The sequence below is a fragment of the Peromyscus leucopus genome, chromosome 3 (assembly GCF_004664715.2).
Source record: "Peromyscus leucopus breed LL Stock chromosome 3, UCI_PerLeu_2.1, whole genome shotgun sequence".
Lineage (NCBI taxonomy): Eukaryota > Metazoa > Chordata > Mammalia > Rodentia > Cricetidae > Peromyscus > Peromyscus leucopus.
The window spans coordinates 9182551-9200023 of NC_051065.1; the positions used below are offsets into that span (position 1 = coordinate 9182551).

At 38.2% G+C, this 17473-nt stretch overlaps 1 protein-coding gene across 1 annotated transcript in view; it reads right to left on the reverse strand.

Moving 5' to 3' along the window:
* Positions 1–17473, reverse strand: part of Cftr (CF transmembrane conductance regulator) — a 147119-nt gene that overhangs the window by 80833 nt on the left and 48813 nt on the right. The window contains 7 exon segments of the mRNA XM_028871755.2: positions 641–832; positions 4043–4225; positions 7443–7535; positions 9199–9445; positions 13388–13513; positions 14238–14401; positions 15281–15370. Coding sequence (XP_028727588.1) covers positions 641–832; positions 4043–4225; positions 7443–7535; positions 9199–9445; positions 13388–13513; positions 14238–14401; positions 15281–15370 — 1095 coding nt within the window.

Genomic DNA, 17473 nt, shown 5'->3' on the forward strand with positions numbered 1-17473 from the left:
GGATTCACCTCATGATCATATTTCAGTCTCCTGAGTACAGGGATTGCAGGCATGAGGTACCACGTCCAGTGCATAAGGATTTTTTATTTTTACAAAACCCAAACATAATTTTAAAAAATAAACTATATTTATGAATGTTCAAGCGGAGTCATGGGTTATATTCATTGGCCCTCCCACTATAGCTTACTCCTAGAGGAATCCTTAATATGTGTACATTAAATGAACAGAGATCTAAACATGTGATTTGGTTAGTCTTAAGATTTAATGAGCATACTCAATGTAGTGATTTGAATGTGAAATATCCCCAGTGGGCTTAAGTGTTTGAACACCTCATCTCCAACTGGTACCACTGGCAAAGGTTATGCAACCTTTAAGAGGTGGCGCTTTGCTGGAGGAAGTGGGACAGGGAGGATTTATAGCCCTGACCCCAGTTCCTGTTCTTGTCTGCTTCCCGAATATGGAGACAATGTGACCAGCCATCTCCTGTCCCTGCCACCCCTCTGTCATAATGAGCAGAACCTCCTGGAACAGTATAAGGTAAAACAAACCCTTCCTCTCTTGAGTTGCACTGTCAAAGTATTTCGTTACAAAAAGAGAAAAGTAGCTAATACAACCAGCATTTTTTCATAAATTTGCTTACCTCCTGTAGTTGGCAAGCTTTAACGATGCTCTTATATCTGTACTCGTCATAGGAAACACCAAAGATGATATTTTCTTTAATAGTACCAGGCATAATCCAAGAAAATTGAGAGCAGAATGAAATTCTTCCACTGTGCCTAATTTTTCCCTCTGAAGCTTCCAGTTCTCCCAAAATCATCATCAGGAGTGATGTCTACAAATAAATATCATTGCTAAGTTGTTTGATCAAATTACTTAGCTTTTGCTCACCTCCAATTATTCTAATCTGAAGTCTCCCAATGTTTACAGAGTCTATTAACTCATTTGATTAACGATGTTTTCAGTACTTTGTGATCCAGGGAGTTTTCTAGGCACAAAAAATACAAAGGGGATGAAAGAGACAAAGGCAACGCAGAATGAGAGTGAAAGTCTCCTTTCAGGACCAAGGGTCACAGAAAGAGTGAGACCCTCCTTAAGTCCGCTAGGAGAGGTTTGCAGGTAGGAGACCGGAAACGGTGGACATCTGCTGAGCGCTCCCGGCCTAGGTGCTGCCTGTGTGCCCTAACTGTATGAGTGTGCTTATTCACCACAATAAACTAACACAGAGTCAGTGCTATCTTCCTCTTTTATACGGAGATTAGAATGAAAGAAAAAAAACATTCAGATAAACGTTCTTGATATTTATGACAACCTAAGGAATAAACTAAAAGAACTATCATTAAACAAAGGTTTATTGATATTATACTTCCATCTTAATGAGAATTTCCCCAGGCAAATGATTAAATTTTCCCTTCCTATTATTACCAAGCAGTCGTCTCCCTGATAGAGTTGTGAGACTCCGGAGTAGAAGTGGACACAGAACTTCCTGTCTTCATAGCAGCTTGGGACATGCCTGAGAGTTGATTACTACTACACTCAACAAATTCATAATTCCAAAGCTATTTTTACACATATGTCATGTGATGATCTTAAGTACATGGACAATTCATTTTTAAAATTCTATGTAACACAGTAATCCTCTCCCAAGCAGGTTGTCTGGTGTAGGTCATCTGTGTCTTCTAGAACACCAGCTACATAGACTCCTGGTGTATCATTTTCTTTTAATACTGAAATTGCTATCAATTCCATATCAGAAAGTCAAGCAAAAATAACATTCTAAGGAACAAGCTTTTATTTAAAAGGCCCATGTCACATATGGGAAAACAATTGGAGAGAAAGATATGCAGTAATTAGAAATTTTCTGTGGTGTTTCATATCCAAAATCTCAGATAAAACTCTTCATAATACAGCTTTCCCTGTTTAAGATACAAATATAAAATAGACACAAAACTCCTATTTTCATTTCTATTTTAGAACAGCACTGCCCCATCCCTCCTTCCTTCTCTTCTCGGTTTTCCTCCCTTCCTTCCTCTATGTCCCAGAACAGAATTTAAAGGATTAATAAACACCTAAATGGCACTCTGACTGGAACAAGGATCTATTTTATAGGTCTCCACAGCAACTACTCGTTGCCCAACATCATGAAGCATGTACTCACCTCACCTCAAAGTCCGTTCCTTTGGTCCTTTAAGATGCTATCTAATTACTAAAGAACAAGCATCTATCAATATCTGTAGGACAGATCATATCTGAAACATCATGATAAAGCCTCTTGGTGGTAAAATTTGATCTGGGGACAGTTTTCCCTCTAGTAGATTAGATTTTGTGAGCCATCTCTCCAAAGGCTATACACTTACATAAGCCTAACAGGTTGTTCTTGGGACTGGGTAGGGAGCAGGAGAGCCACAGAGTAACAGTCTCTTGAATATCTTTCCACTTGACATATTTTCATAATATATAATAAGCAAAATTGAGTCAATTCAACAAAAATCTGATATATACATACATATATTCATATGTGTGTATGCATATATCAGACCTTGTGTCTACAGAGGTCAAATCTTAGCCATTATTTTCTTGGACCAACTCTGAAAATAAATCTATAGTAAAAAATGTTTAAAAGGATAGTTTTTTTAATCAATAGTTATTGAAAGTCCTCTATATGTATGTCAAAGTTAAATTCTATACAAAATACAAACATATAAAAAGAGTCACAAGAAATAATGGGAAAAACCAAAAACCTGGAGGAAACTATTACTGAAGCAACTTATAGTTTAAGAAAACACTACACTCAAATATTTCTATGTCTACATAAGAATTTCTCTGAAATAGTTCATATACTGCAAACTAGATAAAAAGGAGAAATGAATTCTAAATTAAATTCTTAATAATGAGAAATAAAAGGACAAAAAAAAAGACTGTCCTAGCAAGATATAAGACCAACAGTGTACAACAGTGGCATCCTGGGTACAACCAACAGCTGCCTAACTGGACCTACGACAAACTCATTAAGAGAGAATTCATACCTAGTTCTGCAAACCTTACTAACTACCCACAGCTGGAGAGGTCATAGCCCTTAGAGGAGATCCCACTACTGTCATTTCTGTAAGCTGCTATGATTTCTAACTGAGTTCTAGGTACTTACCCTTAGACCCACAGGTAAGTGTAGATCTCACCTCTTATCCAAGTCTCATCTTTTTGCAATGGATAGAAACTACTACAGAGATCTACTACAACTAGTCAAAATGCAGAAAATAACTGACCAAAGGAGTTTCAGCCTCAATTGATAAATCTAAAATGCAACCTCTATACTTAAGGCTCAGGACAAATTGTGGAAGCAGGGATGAAAGATATAAGAGCCAGAAAACAGGAATGTCTGCTTCTAGAAAGTATCTTCTAGACATGAGACACTACACCTATGAAATATCCAAAATATTGTTACCTAACCAAGTCTTACATGATGACATCACCAGTTGACTGTAGATGCAGTGGTTCTCAACCTTCCTAATGCTGCAACCCTTTAATAACCCTCTGAGGGGTTGCGACCCACAGGTTGATAACCACTGCCCTAAATGAATGATTACAGGCAAACAAAGGTTGCTGAGAGGGAGAATCAATTTTCACTAAAAATGAGCTCTTTTATAGGTCATCCAATCTCAAGTGATCAACTCTAAATACATGTACATATAAGAAACACAAAGTGGGGGGCTGGAGAGATGGCTCAGTGGTTAAGAGCACTGGCTGTTCTTCCACAAAACTTGGGTTCAATTCCCAGCACCCACATGGCAGCTTACACACTGCCTGTAACTTTACTTCCAGAGGATCCAACACCCTCACACAGACAAAACATCAATGCACATAAAATAAAAACATTAAAACATAAACACAAAATTGATCCAGGACAACATATATAATAATAACTGAAACTCAGGTCATGAATTGGAATGGGAGTGAGGAGGGGTATTAGGAATGGGGTAAAGAAATGGGAATTAGGTAAATACAGTACTCATGTACTACTTTCTCAAAACATTTAAAAAGACAGTACCTTTCCCGCTCCAGTAGATCCAGTAATAGCCAGCATCTCTCCTTTCTCTATATTAAAGTTGATGTTTTTCAACACTGGCTCTCCCAGAAAGCAAAGATGACCCAAACTGTGGTTGTTATCACCATTGGAAAGCTTTCTGTCAGCACCATTTAGTTGTACTTTCTCCAATAATTCTCCAAATCCCTATTTAGACACATCAGAAATAAAAATGTTTTCAGATAGTTCACTAGATAGCTTTCTGTGCAGTCAGTTTAAGGGACACCTGGCACACAATCCATTAAAAACACACACACATGGTTAAATTACTTTATAATACACAATTATAAAGCACGTGGTTTCTAGAGAGCATGGTTCAAAATATTTGAGAAGCAGATATATTTAATGAGGATACTCAATTTCCCTTTATTAGACCTCTGCTTATCATTAATTTCATACTATTAATGGCTAAAGAGAGAGAGAGAGTGTGTGTGTATGTGTGTGTGTGTGTGTGTGTGTGTGTACCAAGACTATAAGAAAGAAGAGAACATATACTCTTTTTCCTACAGACTTGGTACATAACATTAATTCAGCATAATATATGAGGCCGATTTCATAATCTTCCTCTTTTAAAACTGTAGACTCTGACTCAGAATGGATAAATGATCAGTCACAAGTAGTTGAGAGTCAAATTACAATGCAAAACTGATTTCTGTTCTGTCTCACTGGTAGGTCTTTCCTTTAAGATTTTCTCAAAACATTTATTATCACTGGCTACAAGTATGATGAAGTTGCTAGAAGACTTGAAGGAATTGACCTGTACAAGAGCATGTGTGGGGTGAAGAGGAATCCCCTTTAAAAAACAGCTTGCTTCTCCACTGCCCATGGAAGCCCTGAGATATTGTCTTCAAAGCAAAATAAAGCATTAAATATTAATCATAAAGAAGCCTGTGTGTCTAGTTTTAAGGGAATCTATTTTTAGGTCTTCAACATCCAAAGAAACTCTTTCCTGAAGTTAACCTGCTCCTTCTTATGAGCCACTGGCACCTAACATTGTTCTTTCCTCACTTTATACATAAACAAGTATCTCCTCACTACTACACTCATCTTACTAATGTACACTCCAGCATGTGAAAAACCTCTTGAGACCCAAACAATGGCACTAAAAGGAATGATGATGTCTTGAAACAAGAGAGACCCATAAAAGAAAAGGTAAAAATACTGAAGGAAGCAACATTGTATTTCACCTAGATTTCAAATGTAGAGATTTATATATTTCAAAAATAGTACTTCAGCATTACAGACTACTTCTAAAATCCAACACTGGGAATCTGATTAGGAGGAGTTAGGAGGAAGAGTGGAAGGGAAGTGTATTATGTACATGTATAAAATTCTCAAAATTAATTAAAAGTACTATATTTTAAAGAGAAAGAAAGTTTAAAAAAATAGCTATAATGCCCCAAGTAGACAACACAGGGTAACAACTTTAAAAACTTTAAAAAAAAAAAAAAAAGTGTCAGGTGCTGTTTTTAGCAAAATCTCAATCATTCAATTTTACCAATAAAGACCCTGGCGCCATATGCTGGGGTGACAGGCTGCAAGTTCAGAGGAGCAGAGAAAGCCCCCAGCTGACCTTTCTCCTCTGCTGATGTCACCAAAGCCCCCCTTTTTCCTACTGTCTCAACCAAGACTCACAAATTCAATGTCCTGCCTTCTACTTCCTGTGTGTCTGTCTCTCCGTCCTCCTGTCTCCCTCTAGCCCTCCAGAACTTTATAGTCAGATTCTGTTCCTGAAGAATCCACACATTTAATAGAACTTGGAGAAATTAAGCTTCATCACTACTGAATAGTTTTCATAGTGTTGCAAGGTGTTATGTATACTACCACAGGAGAAAAGTAATCATCAGTCTTACTGACGTGCCTGTTGGTGCAATAATAGCACAAGTATCATGGTAGTAACTAACCACTTCCTGATTGGATTTAAAGTCTAATTTACAAGATGAAAAACAACCTTCACAAACAATGTAAAATGTGTGGTCTGCTTCTTCTTGATTATCTACTTCCAATTACTTTCACATTCATTGAGCACTCTTAAGTTTAATTGAAAGACAATATTATAATGTATAAACTCTAAAAAGTTTTCTACTAGATGATTCAGCTTTTAGCTTAATCAATACTGTGAAAGAAATGCAGAAGGAAATGCAGTCATTGTCTTTGCTCCTGTTATTTAAGATAAACTCCTGTAAGTGGGCCAAATAATATGTAAAATTCCTCCAGCCTTGTATGAGAGGTGTTGAGGGCAGGAATGAGTAACACATGGGAAATACTTTTGTATACATTAAAACAACAGTTTGCTCCTCTTCCTCCTCTTCCCCCTCTTCCTCCTTCTACTTTTGATCTTTTCTTTTTTTCAGCTCTGGGAATTGAATCCAGCCCACTGTCCATGCTAAGCAAGTACTCAGCCACTGAGTTACACCTCTACCCCTTTATTTGTATCCTTAAATAAGTAGCAATATGCAGTGTGGGGACTTGGAAATGGCTCTGGGGTCTGAGAACCAAGACTGATATTTTAGCTCTGCCCTAGCTATTTGAGTAACTTCCTTAGTTAAAGTTGAGGCCTCAAGCCTCAACTGCCTAATATGTAAATATAAATTTTATCTAATCAAAGTATGATATGTAACTCACCCTAGACTTGCCTCTCAGGTGTTGTCAGCCAAAGAGGTGAAGAATATGCTGGAACAAGTGGGACAGTAAAGCTTGGGGAATGATTAATATGAAGTGTATGAGGAGCATGCAAGATATTTGGAATAGCGTGCATGAAATTCAGGATTGAAACAAGGACCAGAGATTTGTATTTGCATATCATCAGTTCACTGATGTTGAAGCTGAGGGAGCTCACCCACACCACAGAGACTCAAATGCTGGAAGCTGCTCATGGGGACTCAATGGCTCATAAACACTGAGTGACAGGCAGAGGAGACTTGGAAGTCATGATCAGAGAAGTTAACCTTCACTGAGGAACAGCTACATGAAAAGGGCACTAACGGGCAATCCACGTAAATCATCTTCGTAGGATGAAGACACTAAGGGCTTGACAACTTGAGAGTAATATGATTTGGACTACATGGAAAGTGAATGACAGAGACAAGATTCAAACCTAGTATTGAAGCCTATCATCTTCCTGGCCTGTTATATGAAATCAGTTAAATGACTTTAAAGAAATAGAGGGGCCTTTATGTTGCATTTATGATCCTGGTTTCTCACTTTTCACTTTTATAAAACAGAAAAACCCCTCCTTATAGGTCTATCAGTTATAGTATCATTTGAATCTTACATTTTATTGAGTAGAAATTTAGATGAATGAAAAGCAAAAAGTTCAATTGTTTATATATTTAAAAAATCAACAACGTTTAGAAATTCTCACCTCCTCCCAGAAGGCTGTTACATTCTCCATGATCACACCTGTGGTCATTAAGTTATACTCCAGTATCTTATATTCTTGATACTGCAGGAAATCCTAGTCAATGAAGAGTGTAAAAGCTTTTAATCATAGAATTGGAATAACAAGAATGCATTGTTCTATCTTCGTACACTCTAACACTGCACTGTCTTAAATTATAAATTAGTTAATAAAATAACTTTATAATTGTCCTAAAGTTAATGTACCAAACAGTAGGATTCATCATAGTAGAAATATACTCTTTAGATATATTAATTTATGAAACTAGTTTTATATATTAGATATTAGTGCACAGTTGCTTCTTTCTTATATTATTATATGAAATATTAATCTCTAATGGAACCCTAACAATTACTCACTCATGTCTCAGTTCAAGGCTAATACAAAGGAAAAGAACCACAAATTGTGCTTTTTTTTTTTAAGCAATGTACTATCATCACTTCTCTAGATGAAGGGAAAGTGTAAGGATTTCATATAGCTACTTGGAAGTGTTCTAAGAAAGGGCTCCATCAGTGACTCCCACGTTCTTCACAGGGAAAGTGGAGCATAGGACTTAAATCTGGGCACCTTCACTGGTCCCTGCCTGCTCTCTTCTCTCTCTTTCCTCCTTCCCACCCTTTTTTCCTCTTTCCGGTGTTTTTTGTGTTACTGTTTAGTTTTATTCTCACGTCTCTTTTGATCTCTCTGCCCTCCTCTCTCTCTTTCTTCTCATCCTTTCACCCACCTATGATGACATCAGCAGAGAAATAAGATTAACCACAGAGCTATTATGATCTTAAGTATCACTACTTTATCTAGTCACACACTCGGGTTCATCTAATCTTGGGGTGCAACGGGTGAAAAGAAGGGACTGAGATTGGGATGAGCTGGACCAGGCAGACACCCTTCCATGGCAGCTGCCACAGCCATGGGGACACAAATTACTAGACAATCTCAATTTGTCAGAAGACACTCAACACATGTATGTACGCCGTGCATAAGGGTACACATGGTCTCTCTCTACTTCTAATCACTAGCAACTAATTCAAATTCTCAAAGGCAAACAGAACAGATATAGAAGCTAAAATTACATGTTGCCACCACTTGCAACATCAGACATTTACCTCGGTAAATAATGGGAGGACCGCTTTCTAACCAGCTCACCCACCATTCTACATTTTATTTGTCATAAGGGTTACTTTCTGTGTTAAATACGTATATATTTTAAAGTATAATGAGACATTTTTCTCACAAGCTTACTCAGTTTGCTCTGAAGAAACTACTACTTATCACCTCGAAGCTTGAGGACTTTTCATCACTAGCAGCTATCTTGGAGTACAAAATGCCATTTGCAGCCATCACGCTATCCAGGAAAATGCTAGAGAGTTTAAGGTGGGCATTCCAGGATTAGCAGAAACATTTTATAACTTCCTGATGAAGTCTATTTTTCAATGTTTTTGGATATTTACGAGCTCCCTAGAACTGATCTATTCACTGGTTACTTGGGTGGGAGATTCGAAATTACAGAAACAATTTTTGCAAATTTCTTTGATTTACAAAATCTCATAGGATTTCATTAGACTTTTGTTGTAAAGATTCATGAGACTATGTATGAAAATGAAGAGAGGACATCTTATCCATTAATAAATCCAAAACGAAGAAATTCATTTTAGAGTGTTCTCCCACTATACTAATTCTAAAATGTTTCAAAATCATAGAAAGATGCAGTCATGGAAATTACCTGTACTTTCCTTATCATTCCAACAGAATCATACCAGGTCTGCACAGCAGTGGGGAACTGCCGTGTGACTGCCATCCGCAGGACGATGCAGAATGAAATGGTTGTGAATATTTTTCGGAGGATGATTCCGTTGATGACTGTATAGGGAAGCACAGATAAAAAGACTACAAAGAACCCTGAGAAGAAGAAGGCAGAGCTAGTCAAGAACCTCATATAGGCTGCCTTCCGGGTCAGCTTCAGTTCCACCCTGTGAAAAATGGAAGATGGGAGATGTTATTTCCTTTTTAAACATCAGGTGTCATAGAATATAAAATCTGAATATACAGATTACAGTTTGGGCAAGTTATAAAACCTCTCTTGGCCTCAATTAGCTTATGTGACTATTAACGAATATATCACCTATTTTAACTGCATACTTGTTAACACTGCTGTAAAACAATTAAGTACTTCAATTACTATAATTAAATTTTTAAATATATTATTAACATTAATTTAAATTGTACTCAGTAGATTTCAACTTTATCCTTTTTTTACATCTTTAGTAACTTCATTACTAAAACGTGAAATAGTGTATGGAATGTTACAATGTTACAAGCTTTATGATCTCCAACAGATTCTTTTTTTTTTTTTTTTGGTTTTTTTTTTTTTCGAGACAGGGTTTCTCTGTGTAGCTTTGTGCCTTTTCCTGGAACTCACTCTGTAGACCAGGCTGGCCTTGAACTCACAGAGATCCGCCTGCCTCTGCCTCCCGAGTGCTGGGATTAAAGACTCCAGCTTGGTTTTAAGTAACTCTGACAATGGCATGAGGAGAGGTTCTCAGATGCTGACATGGATACAAAGCACCTAAGAACATGTTATTGGGCACTCTCCTCTCCAAGCCGTATCTGCTGATGCTGAGATGCTGCACTGGTTTACCAGAAGCTACTCTAGTCAAAGAAGCCAGGTCATTCTATTGTAGGCGGTTCTTCAAGACCAGGGACTAGCCACGTCCCTCCTCGTCCCTCTCATTTCAGTGTGATTCAGCTGCAGTCACGCCTTACCACAGGTGCAGTCCTCTACTCTGAAATCCAACTGTGAACTAGTATTTTTTTAAGACATACAGGAAGGGGTTAAATGCTGTGACAGGCAGAAAGCAAGGAGCACCCAGAAGTGCTCCATGGTGACATGATTGAGATGTCACAAGCTGAGAACAACATTGCCCTCACCCTCAGCTGCACTCTTCCTGCCATAAAGCTTCAAGTCACTTGTGATCATCCACAACTAGTTCTTATGCAGCCAAAGCCCGATGCTAAACACAAAATGAAGGCTCTGTCCAAAAAGAGCAGTAGCTTATCTATAGTCTGGTGCAGGAGGGCACCTGGCATGCAGACACTGCATTTCCACATCTCTCTAATTCAACGAAACAACTGTCATTCTCAAGTGGTAGAACTAAAAGGAAATCTTTTTTAAGTCCTCAAAGAAAACAATCCTGAGCTCACTGACAGATGTCATGTGTTTAACCTATATTATGATTAGCCTAATTAGTTGCAGTGTTTTATCTCTCAGTAAATTTGTATTGCAGGTGGATTGTGGTTTGGGTTCTGTCTGTTTTACCTAGGTCACCTAAAGGAAGGCAGTCTTCCCTCATGATTCCATCACTAAAGAGAAACACAGTGCTACCCTTGTAGAGGTGTGGTTAAGCTTACATGAAGACACAGCAGACATAGCATAAAATCTAATAAAACGCAATGTGTAGCTCTTTTAGAGATAAAAAAATATATTGATGAGGTTGGCATTTATGAAATAGTAGAATTGTTTTAAAAATGTTAGCAAAGTGTCAAAGTTGTTCAAATATATTAGAAACAGCTGGCAAAGTTGGAAGGCGAGATCACATAGGAAAAAGAATAATGGATGCAACAACATCAGAATCACCTAGAAACTATTATAAGGTCCTAACATTTTATGAGTCATAAAAATATTCTGTTTCTCATAAAAAAATTAAAGTCCCTTTATTACAAGAGCAATAAAAGGCAGATTTTTCCCCCAAGGAAATTTGCACAGCCTTTGGCCCAGTCCAACAATGGCTCAGGCCGAGGGAATCATCCTTCTGAAGAGCATCCTGTCAATCTCTCCTGGAACACTGCATTTGCTCTGCTGAGTAAAAGCAGCCCTTCCTTTCCCTTTTACGTCAGCACTTTCCAGCTTCTTCAGGTAACAATCTCACACTGTAGCAGACAGGTTACAACCAGACAAATGCTGTCAGAATTGGCCAAACCGAAATATAGAACAGGAAAGATCGATTTCACACCTTTTGAGAAAGAGAGGGGTAAAATACCAATGTCAGAAAAACTCAGCCACAGGAAAGACCTGTCTCCTGTGATAACCTCACAACCCCTGCCATATCTGTGTTTATAGGAGAGTGCAGTGGAGCACTCAGCTTGTTAATGTGAAAAACAACTCTCATCAGCTGAACAATTCCCCAAGACCTTTCAGGATGTCTCTGGAAAGAAAATGCAATGCCTTTCCTGGGTTTATCTTGAAAGGCATAACAAAAACAGGTGACCAAGAATGTTTGGGAAATAAATACTCTTTTGCTCCTTCTGTTTACATGGCAAAGGACTTGAGGCTGCAGCTTTCCTTTGTTGTCCCCATCACACACCTGTGACCCCTTTACCATTGTCTAGGGGCCTCCAGCAGCCTGACTGCGAAATCGCCCAGATTCACACCATCGCAAGAGCACTTTTTCCTATGAGATACCTCAAGCGTCCTACTCTTTAAATTAGTAGTCTCTTTAATGATACACCTGCCGCCAGAAGTCTAAACCCTTCCTTGACTGTAGTCCGCAGAACAGAGAAGTCAAACTAAAGAAAACTACAGTTTGCATGGCTAGAGCAATGCTCAGTTTTCTTTTACCCCAAGTCATCTCAGTGACTACATCTCAGTCTGCGCTGTACTTTGTTCTTGCCAGATGTAATCTTTACTAATCTGTGAAAGGTCACCCCAGGTGAAAGAAGACAACACGCACAGGCGCCAAGGACTGGCTCTGGCTCAGGAGGTGGCTGCTGTGGGATGTTCTGTATGTCCCATTCTCGGGTTCCTCGTGGCTTTACCCAGCAGGTCCGAATAGAGGATGATCAGGACCACCGGTCTGAGTGCAGGTGTCTGAGATGGTCTGTACTTGGCTGTGCTGTGGGATGGTCTGTATGTCAAGTTGCTCTGATTGGTCAGTAAATAAAACACTGATTGGCCGTGGCTAGGCAGGAAGTATAGGTGGGACTAACAGAGAGGAGAAATAAGAGAACAGGAAGACAGAAGGAGTCATTGCCAACTGCCACCATGACAAGAAGCATGTGAAGACACTGGTAAGCCACAAGCCACGTGGCAAGGTATAGATTTATGGAAATGGATTAATTTAAGCTGTAAGAACAGTTAGCAAGAAGCCTGTCATGGCCATACAGTTTGTAAGCAATATAAGCCTCTGTGTTTACTTGGTTGGGTCTGAGCGGCTGTGGGACTGGCGGGTGACAAAGATTTGTCCTGATTGTGGGCAAGGCAGGAAAACTCTAGCTACAGGTGGCTTTTGCTACAAGGGCTGATTTCACCTCCTGTGAACAATTTACATGGGCAACACTGAGGAAAATTCCTTTGTCATTATTCCTAAGGTTCAGAACAACAGGTACAATTTGTCCAACTGTGGCTTCCCCTCCCACATTTTGTAAGTCATAACATGTGAAGTACATACAGTGTCATACAGTATCTCCCTTTTCTCTCAGAACTATATATTTTAGCAGCTCTATTTCTGATTTCAATTAGCCTCCAGCATCTTCATCATTGTTTTCATTAAATTAAGGGTATTAAGTAATTATGAACAACTTTAGAAGACTCATTAAGAAGGGATACATCATTTTGCAGTTCCAAGGAAGCACTGGATTAAGTATGTAAAACCATCATAAGCCGGCACCGGGCATGGCGGCACATGCCTTTAAGTTCTAAGTCAGCCTGGTCTAAACACTGAGTTCCAGGCTAGTCAAGCCTATATAGTGAGACCCTGTCTCACAAAAATACAAAAACATTAACTCATCAAAATAATTTTATGCAAATGATGTATAAACAATGGTATACCTCAGGACACATGCTTGATTTCTGTTGGAGTATCATTTTTAAATGTTAAGTATAAAATTGGAACAACAGTGTAATGATATCAACTTACTCTCTCAGGTTTTTTATTATCTTTTCCATCGCTGATTCCCAACAATATGCCTTAACAGAATGGATATTGTCAATAATTTCTGATGTGATCACAAGTCTTTCATTGATCTTTGCAGCTCTTTGATCTCTGAAAACCAATCACTTGATCAACCATTCAATAACAGAAACAAGTAAAATTATCTAATAACTACTCAAAATTTTAGGAAATTAATACTTTTTATTACATAGATAAGCATTTTGCTCTTAGACAGACTGCCACCAACGTAATTCTATCACTTAGTAGATGCCTCCGGAATGTCAGACACCCACCATTAGATGAATTTTGGACTTTGTCCTCAATCCAATCCTTATCAAAGAGGTAATTATTTCCATTTTGTGAAGCAAATGAGAAAGTATATAAAAGCTTAAAAAAAAAAAAAAAATGAGTCCCCAAACTGTAGCTTTCTATTGACATTTCAGCTGGCAAATTCTACATGTTCTTTATCATAAACATGTCACATGACTCATACCACAGATTCATTCTGTAATAAAAGTAATAACAGCTTTGGTAGAATGACCTACAATATGGAGTAGAAAAAGCAAGTAAGTTCCATACAAAATTTAGACATTCCTTCCATTTCATATAAATACTATAACTACTTTACCTAATTTTATGAGTATAAAAATGTACTAAACCTAAAAACATTTGCAAAGAAATTTTGTAGACCAATATAGGAAAAATACCCTTTTTGGTATATGATGTATTATTTACACCATTAAAACAATCCGTTTTAGTGATATAGCATAGTTTTCTGGTTAGGGCATAGAGAAGCCCAAGTTAAATTCCTTTAAGCTGTAACAAAGTACACTACCTGTACTTCACCATCATCTTCCCTAAAATAGCTTGAAGAAAGACCAGGATTATCAGTAAACCCAGGCCACAGAAGGCAGAGAACTGTAACAAGTCCCAGAGAAGTCCCATCAGGAGAGCAACTTGTAAAGGAGCGATCCATACAAAATGTGCCAAGGCAAGTCCCTGAAAAATGAAAACACAGAGAGACAAGTGGCATGTTATACTCCCCCCTCGGAAACCCAGCAAAGAAACACATATTGGGGTGGAGGAGCACTGACATTCATCCAATCAAGGAATTCAGGGTTCTGAGTACACTGAAATGTAGATATTCTTGATATGGAAGAATGGATAGTACTGAGTTTAGTCAATGCATAGACCGGGTTCTTCAAGGTAAAAATTTCAAGTCATTGCATTTCAAAGTATGTTTTTTTCCCCTGTAGAATGGGATTGGATATCTTAGGAATTGTTTCTAGATTTTAATTAATATCCTTTTTAAATAAAGCTAGTGTCCTCACATTAGAACAAGTGAGAATAAGGGGCTCTCCTCAGAGGCTCAGTACACACACACACACACACACACACACACACACCCTGTACAGTTCAGCATCTGGCACTCAATTTAACAGTAATTTATTTAACTCTTGTTATGTTAAATACTGGAAATGAAAAGATAAATAAAACACACTATCTGTCCTCAAGGACCTTGAATTTACTCATGACATAAGACAGAACAGAATAAGAACTGCCCAGAGTATCATATTTAGCCAAAGTAAATAACAATTTAAAGTATTATATTAAAAGGAAGCAAAGTCTGATAAGGATTAAGCTTTGAAAAACCTTATTAAGAGCAAGCTGAGGTATGTTTGAGTTTGGCAAGTTGACCTGACCTCAGAATGGTGCTCTGCTACACAATTTAGCCTTCCCAGTTTCCAGAAATAGCCAGACTGGGGGAGGGATGGAACTTTACTGCTTATCACTGGTATCTGGTGCAGGATAAATCTTCCTTTAGGGTTGTTTGATTTCTGATAAAATGTATAAAATATTTGATCAGTGGGTACATACTTCATCAAATTTGTTCAGGTTGTTGGAAAGAAGACTAACAAGTTGTCCAATACTTATTTTATCAAGAACACGGCTTGACAGCTTTAAAGTCTAAAAGAAAAATGGGAAGTTAGGTGATATCAACAAACAAAAGTAAAATGTATTTATAAGTAACACATTAGTAAAGTGAAAGGTGTGACTGCATATACCTTAAGTGACAGATCAGCCTTGTTCCACATTCATTAGTTTCATACCTTCTCAGCTTTATGAATATTCAACTTAAAAGTAACTATTACATTGAAGTATTTGTTTTTTATGTTTTCTGTCATATAGAAAATAACCTTTTTGTCTTCAATAATACAAATAATATTGTATTTTAATATCCATTTGTAAAATGTAAGCTTGAGATTTTTGTTTTGTTTTGTTTTTTGAGTCCTCTTGTTTGAGCTTTGAGAACTTCTTTTAAACTTTGTTTTTACAAACAGAAACAAATATTATACTGAGTTAGGTAAGTCCAGGTCCAGAAGGACAAATGCTACCAGTTCTTCCTTTCATGAGGATCTCAGCTGTGTATGTGTAGAATATTAAGCACGACAATGTGTTGGTAAAAATCAGAAGGATGAGAGAGAGGCATTAGAGAGAGGGAGGGAGGACAGTATTATATACCAGACATGAAATGGGGGACAGGGCTGAGGGATAATGAGGGCAGAGACATCTCCGCGGGAGTGGGGGAAGAGAGGAGAGAGCAGGTAGAGGAGAGAAGGTAACCAAAAGTAAGGGTAAATGAAAAAGCCACGTGGAAACTACTATTTTATAAGTTTCCTTTAAAAATAAATTCTTAGCCTTTATTAATGCTAGCATGTCAGATAGCCAGGTTCACAGGACAGGCTGAGGAGTGGGGGACAGTGTCCTAAGTGAGGTGTGAGAGTTTACAAAGCAGTGGGATAGACAGCTGCCTTCCTTCTCCGTGGGTGGCAGAGGCATTCACTGTGTTGAATGGCTTCAGAAGTGCTATTACCTAGTTTTAACTAAACTAGCTTTAGTAGAATGAAGTTCCATATAGGACTGTGAGGTGAGGATACTATTTGCAATAATACTATCTAATAAGCATACAAAAGTACATTGGCAGACACTCATTTACTCATAATCTGTCTCGGTCAAATATAACACTAGGAAACACGTACCATGCCATGTGATAATGAAGTGTGTCTCCAAACTGCAATTATCTGGATAATTTAATATAGAGATTTGTAAACATTATTATTATTGCTTGTCTTGCCTATAATATATACCATGCCTTGAGAAATCAGTTAATAGCTGAACATGTATAAAAATTATATATATTTGAGTTTAAAATTTACAGTTTGAGTATCACTACTGTACAAGTCTAAGAATAAAGGGTTTTCTTGTTTTGTTTTTGGTGTTTTGAGACATGGTTTCTCTGTGTAGCCCTGGCTGTCCTAGAACCTGCTCTGTAGACCAGGCTGGCCTCGAACTCGGATCCAACTGCCTCTGCCTCCTGAGTGCTGTGATTAAAGGCATGTGCCACCACTGCCCAGCTAAGAATAAAGTTTTAAACTTAAAAATAAAATCTTATAAAAGTTTAAAAAGAGGTATCCTCCATGGGTGATGTTCCTCTCAAAAACCACAAATAATCAAAGTTCCAGTGCTGGGTACGGAATACCCTCCTAGGAGTGACTGACCAGGAAGAACTCAGAAGTTCCTCAAACAACACAAGCTTTTGACATGCACTTGGCTGCCCTCCAGAAGTTGATGGTAAGACGCTGCTGCTGAAAATACTGTATACTAGAGTCACAGGACGTGGAGCTGAACTGTAAGCTTCTTTCTCCCCACTGAGGTGTCTGTAAACTGTGACTCTTTTAAGCTACAATAACCATGTATCTTTGTAAAATGTGTCCTCCAGTGCATAGTAGTATGATTCTTATGGGGGCAACTTGCTCTTTCTGATGGAATCTGAAGCCTGCTCCACAATAGGGAACTTCTGTTTGGTTATGTAACCCTGGTTAAGAGTCTCTGGCTAGGGAGTCAGAGGGCCACAGGGGATCGGGCAGGAGGAAGTACAGGCAGGACAAGGAGAAGAAGAATTCTGGGAAGAGGAAGGCTGAGTCAGAGACACTGCCAGCCGCCACCATGACAAGCCGCATGTGAAGATGCCGGTAAGCCATGAGCCACATGGCAAGGTATAGATTTACA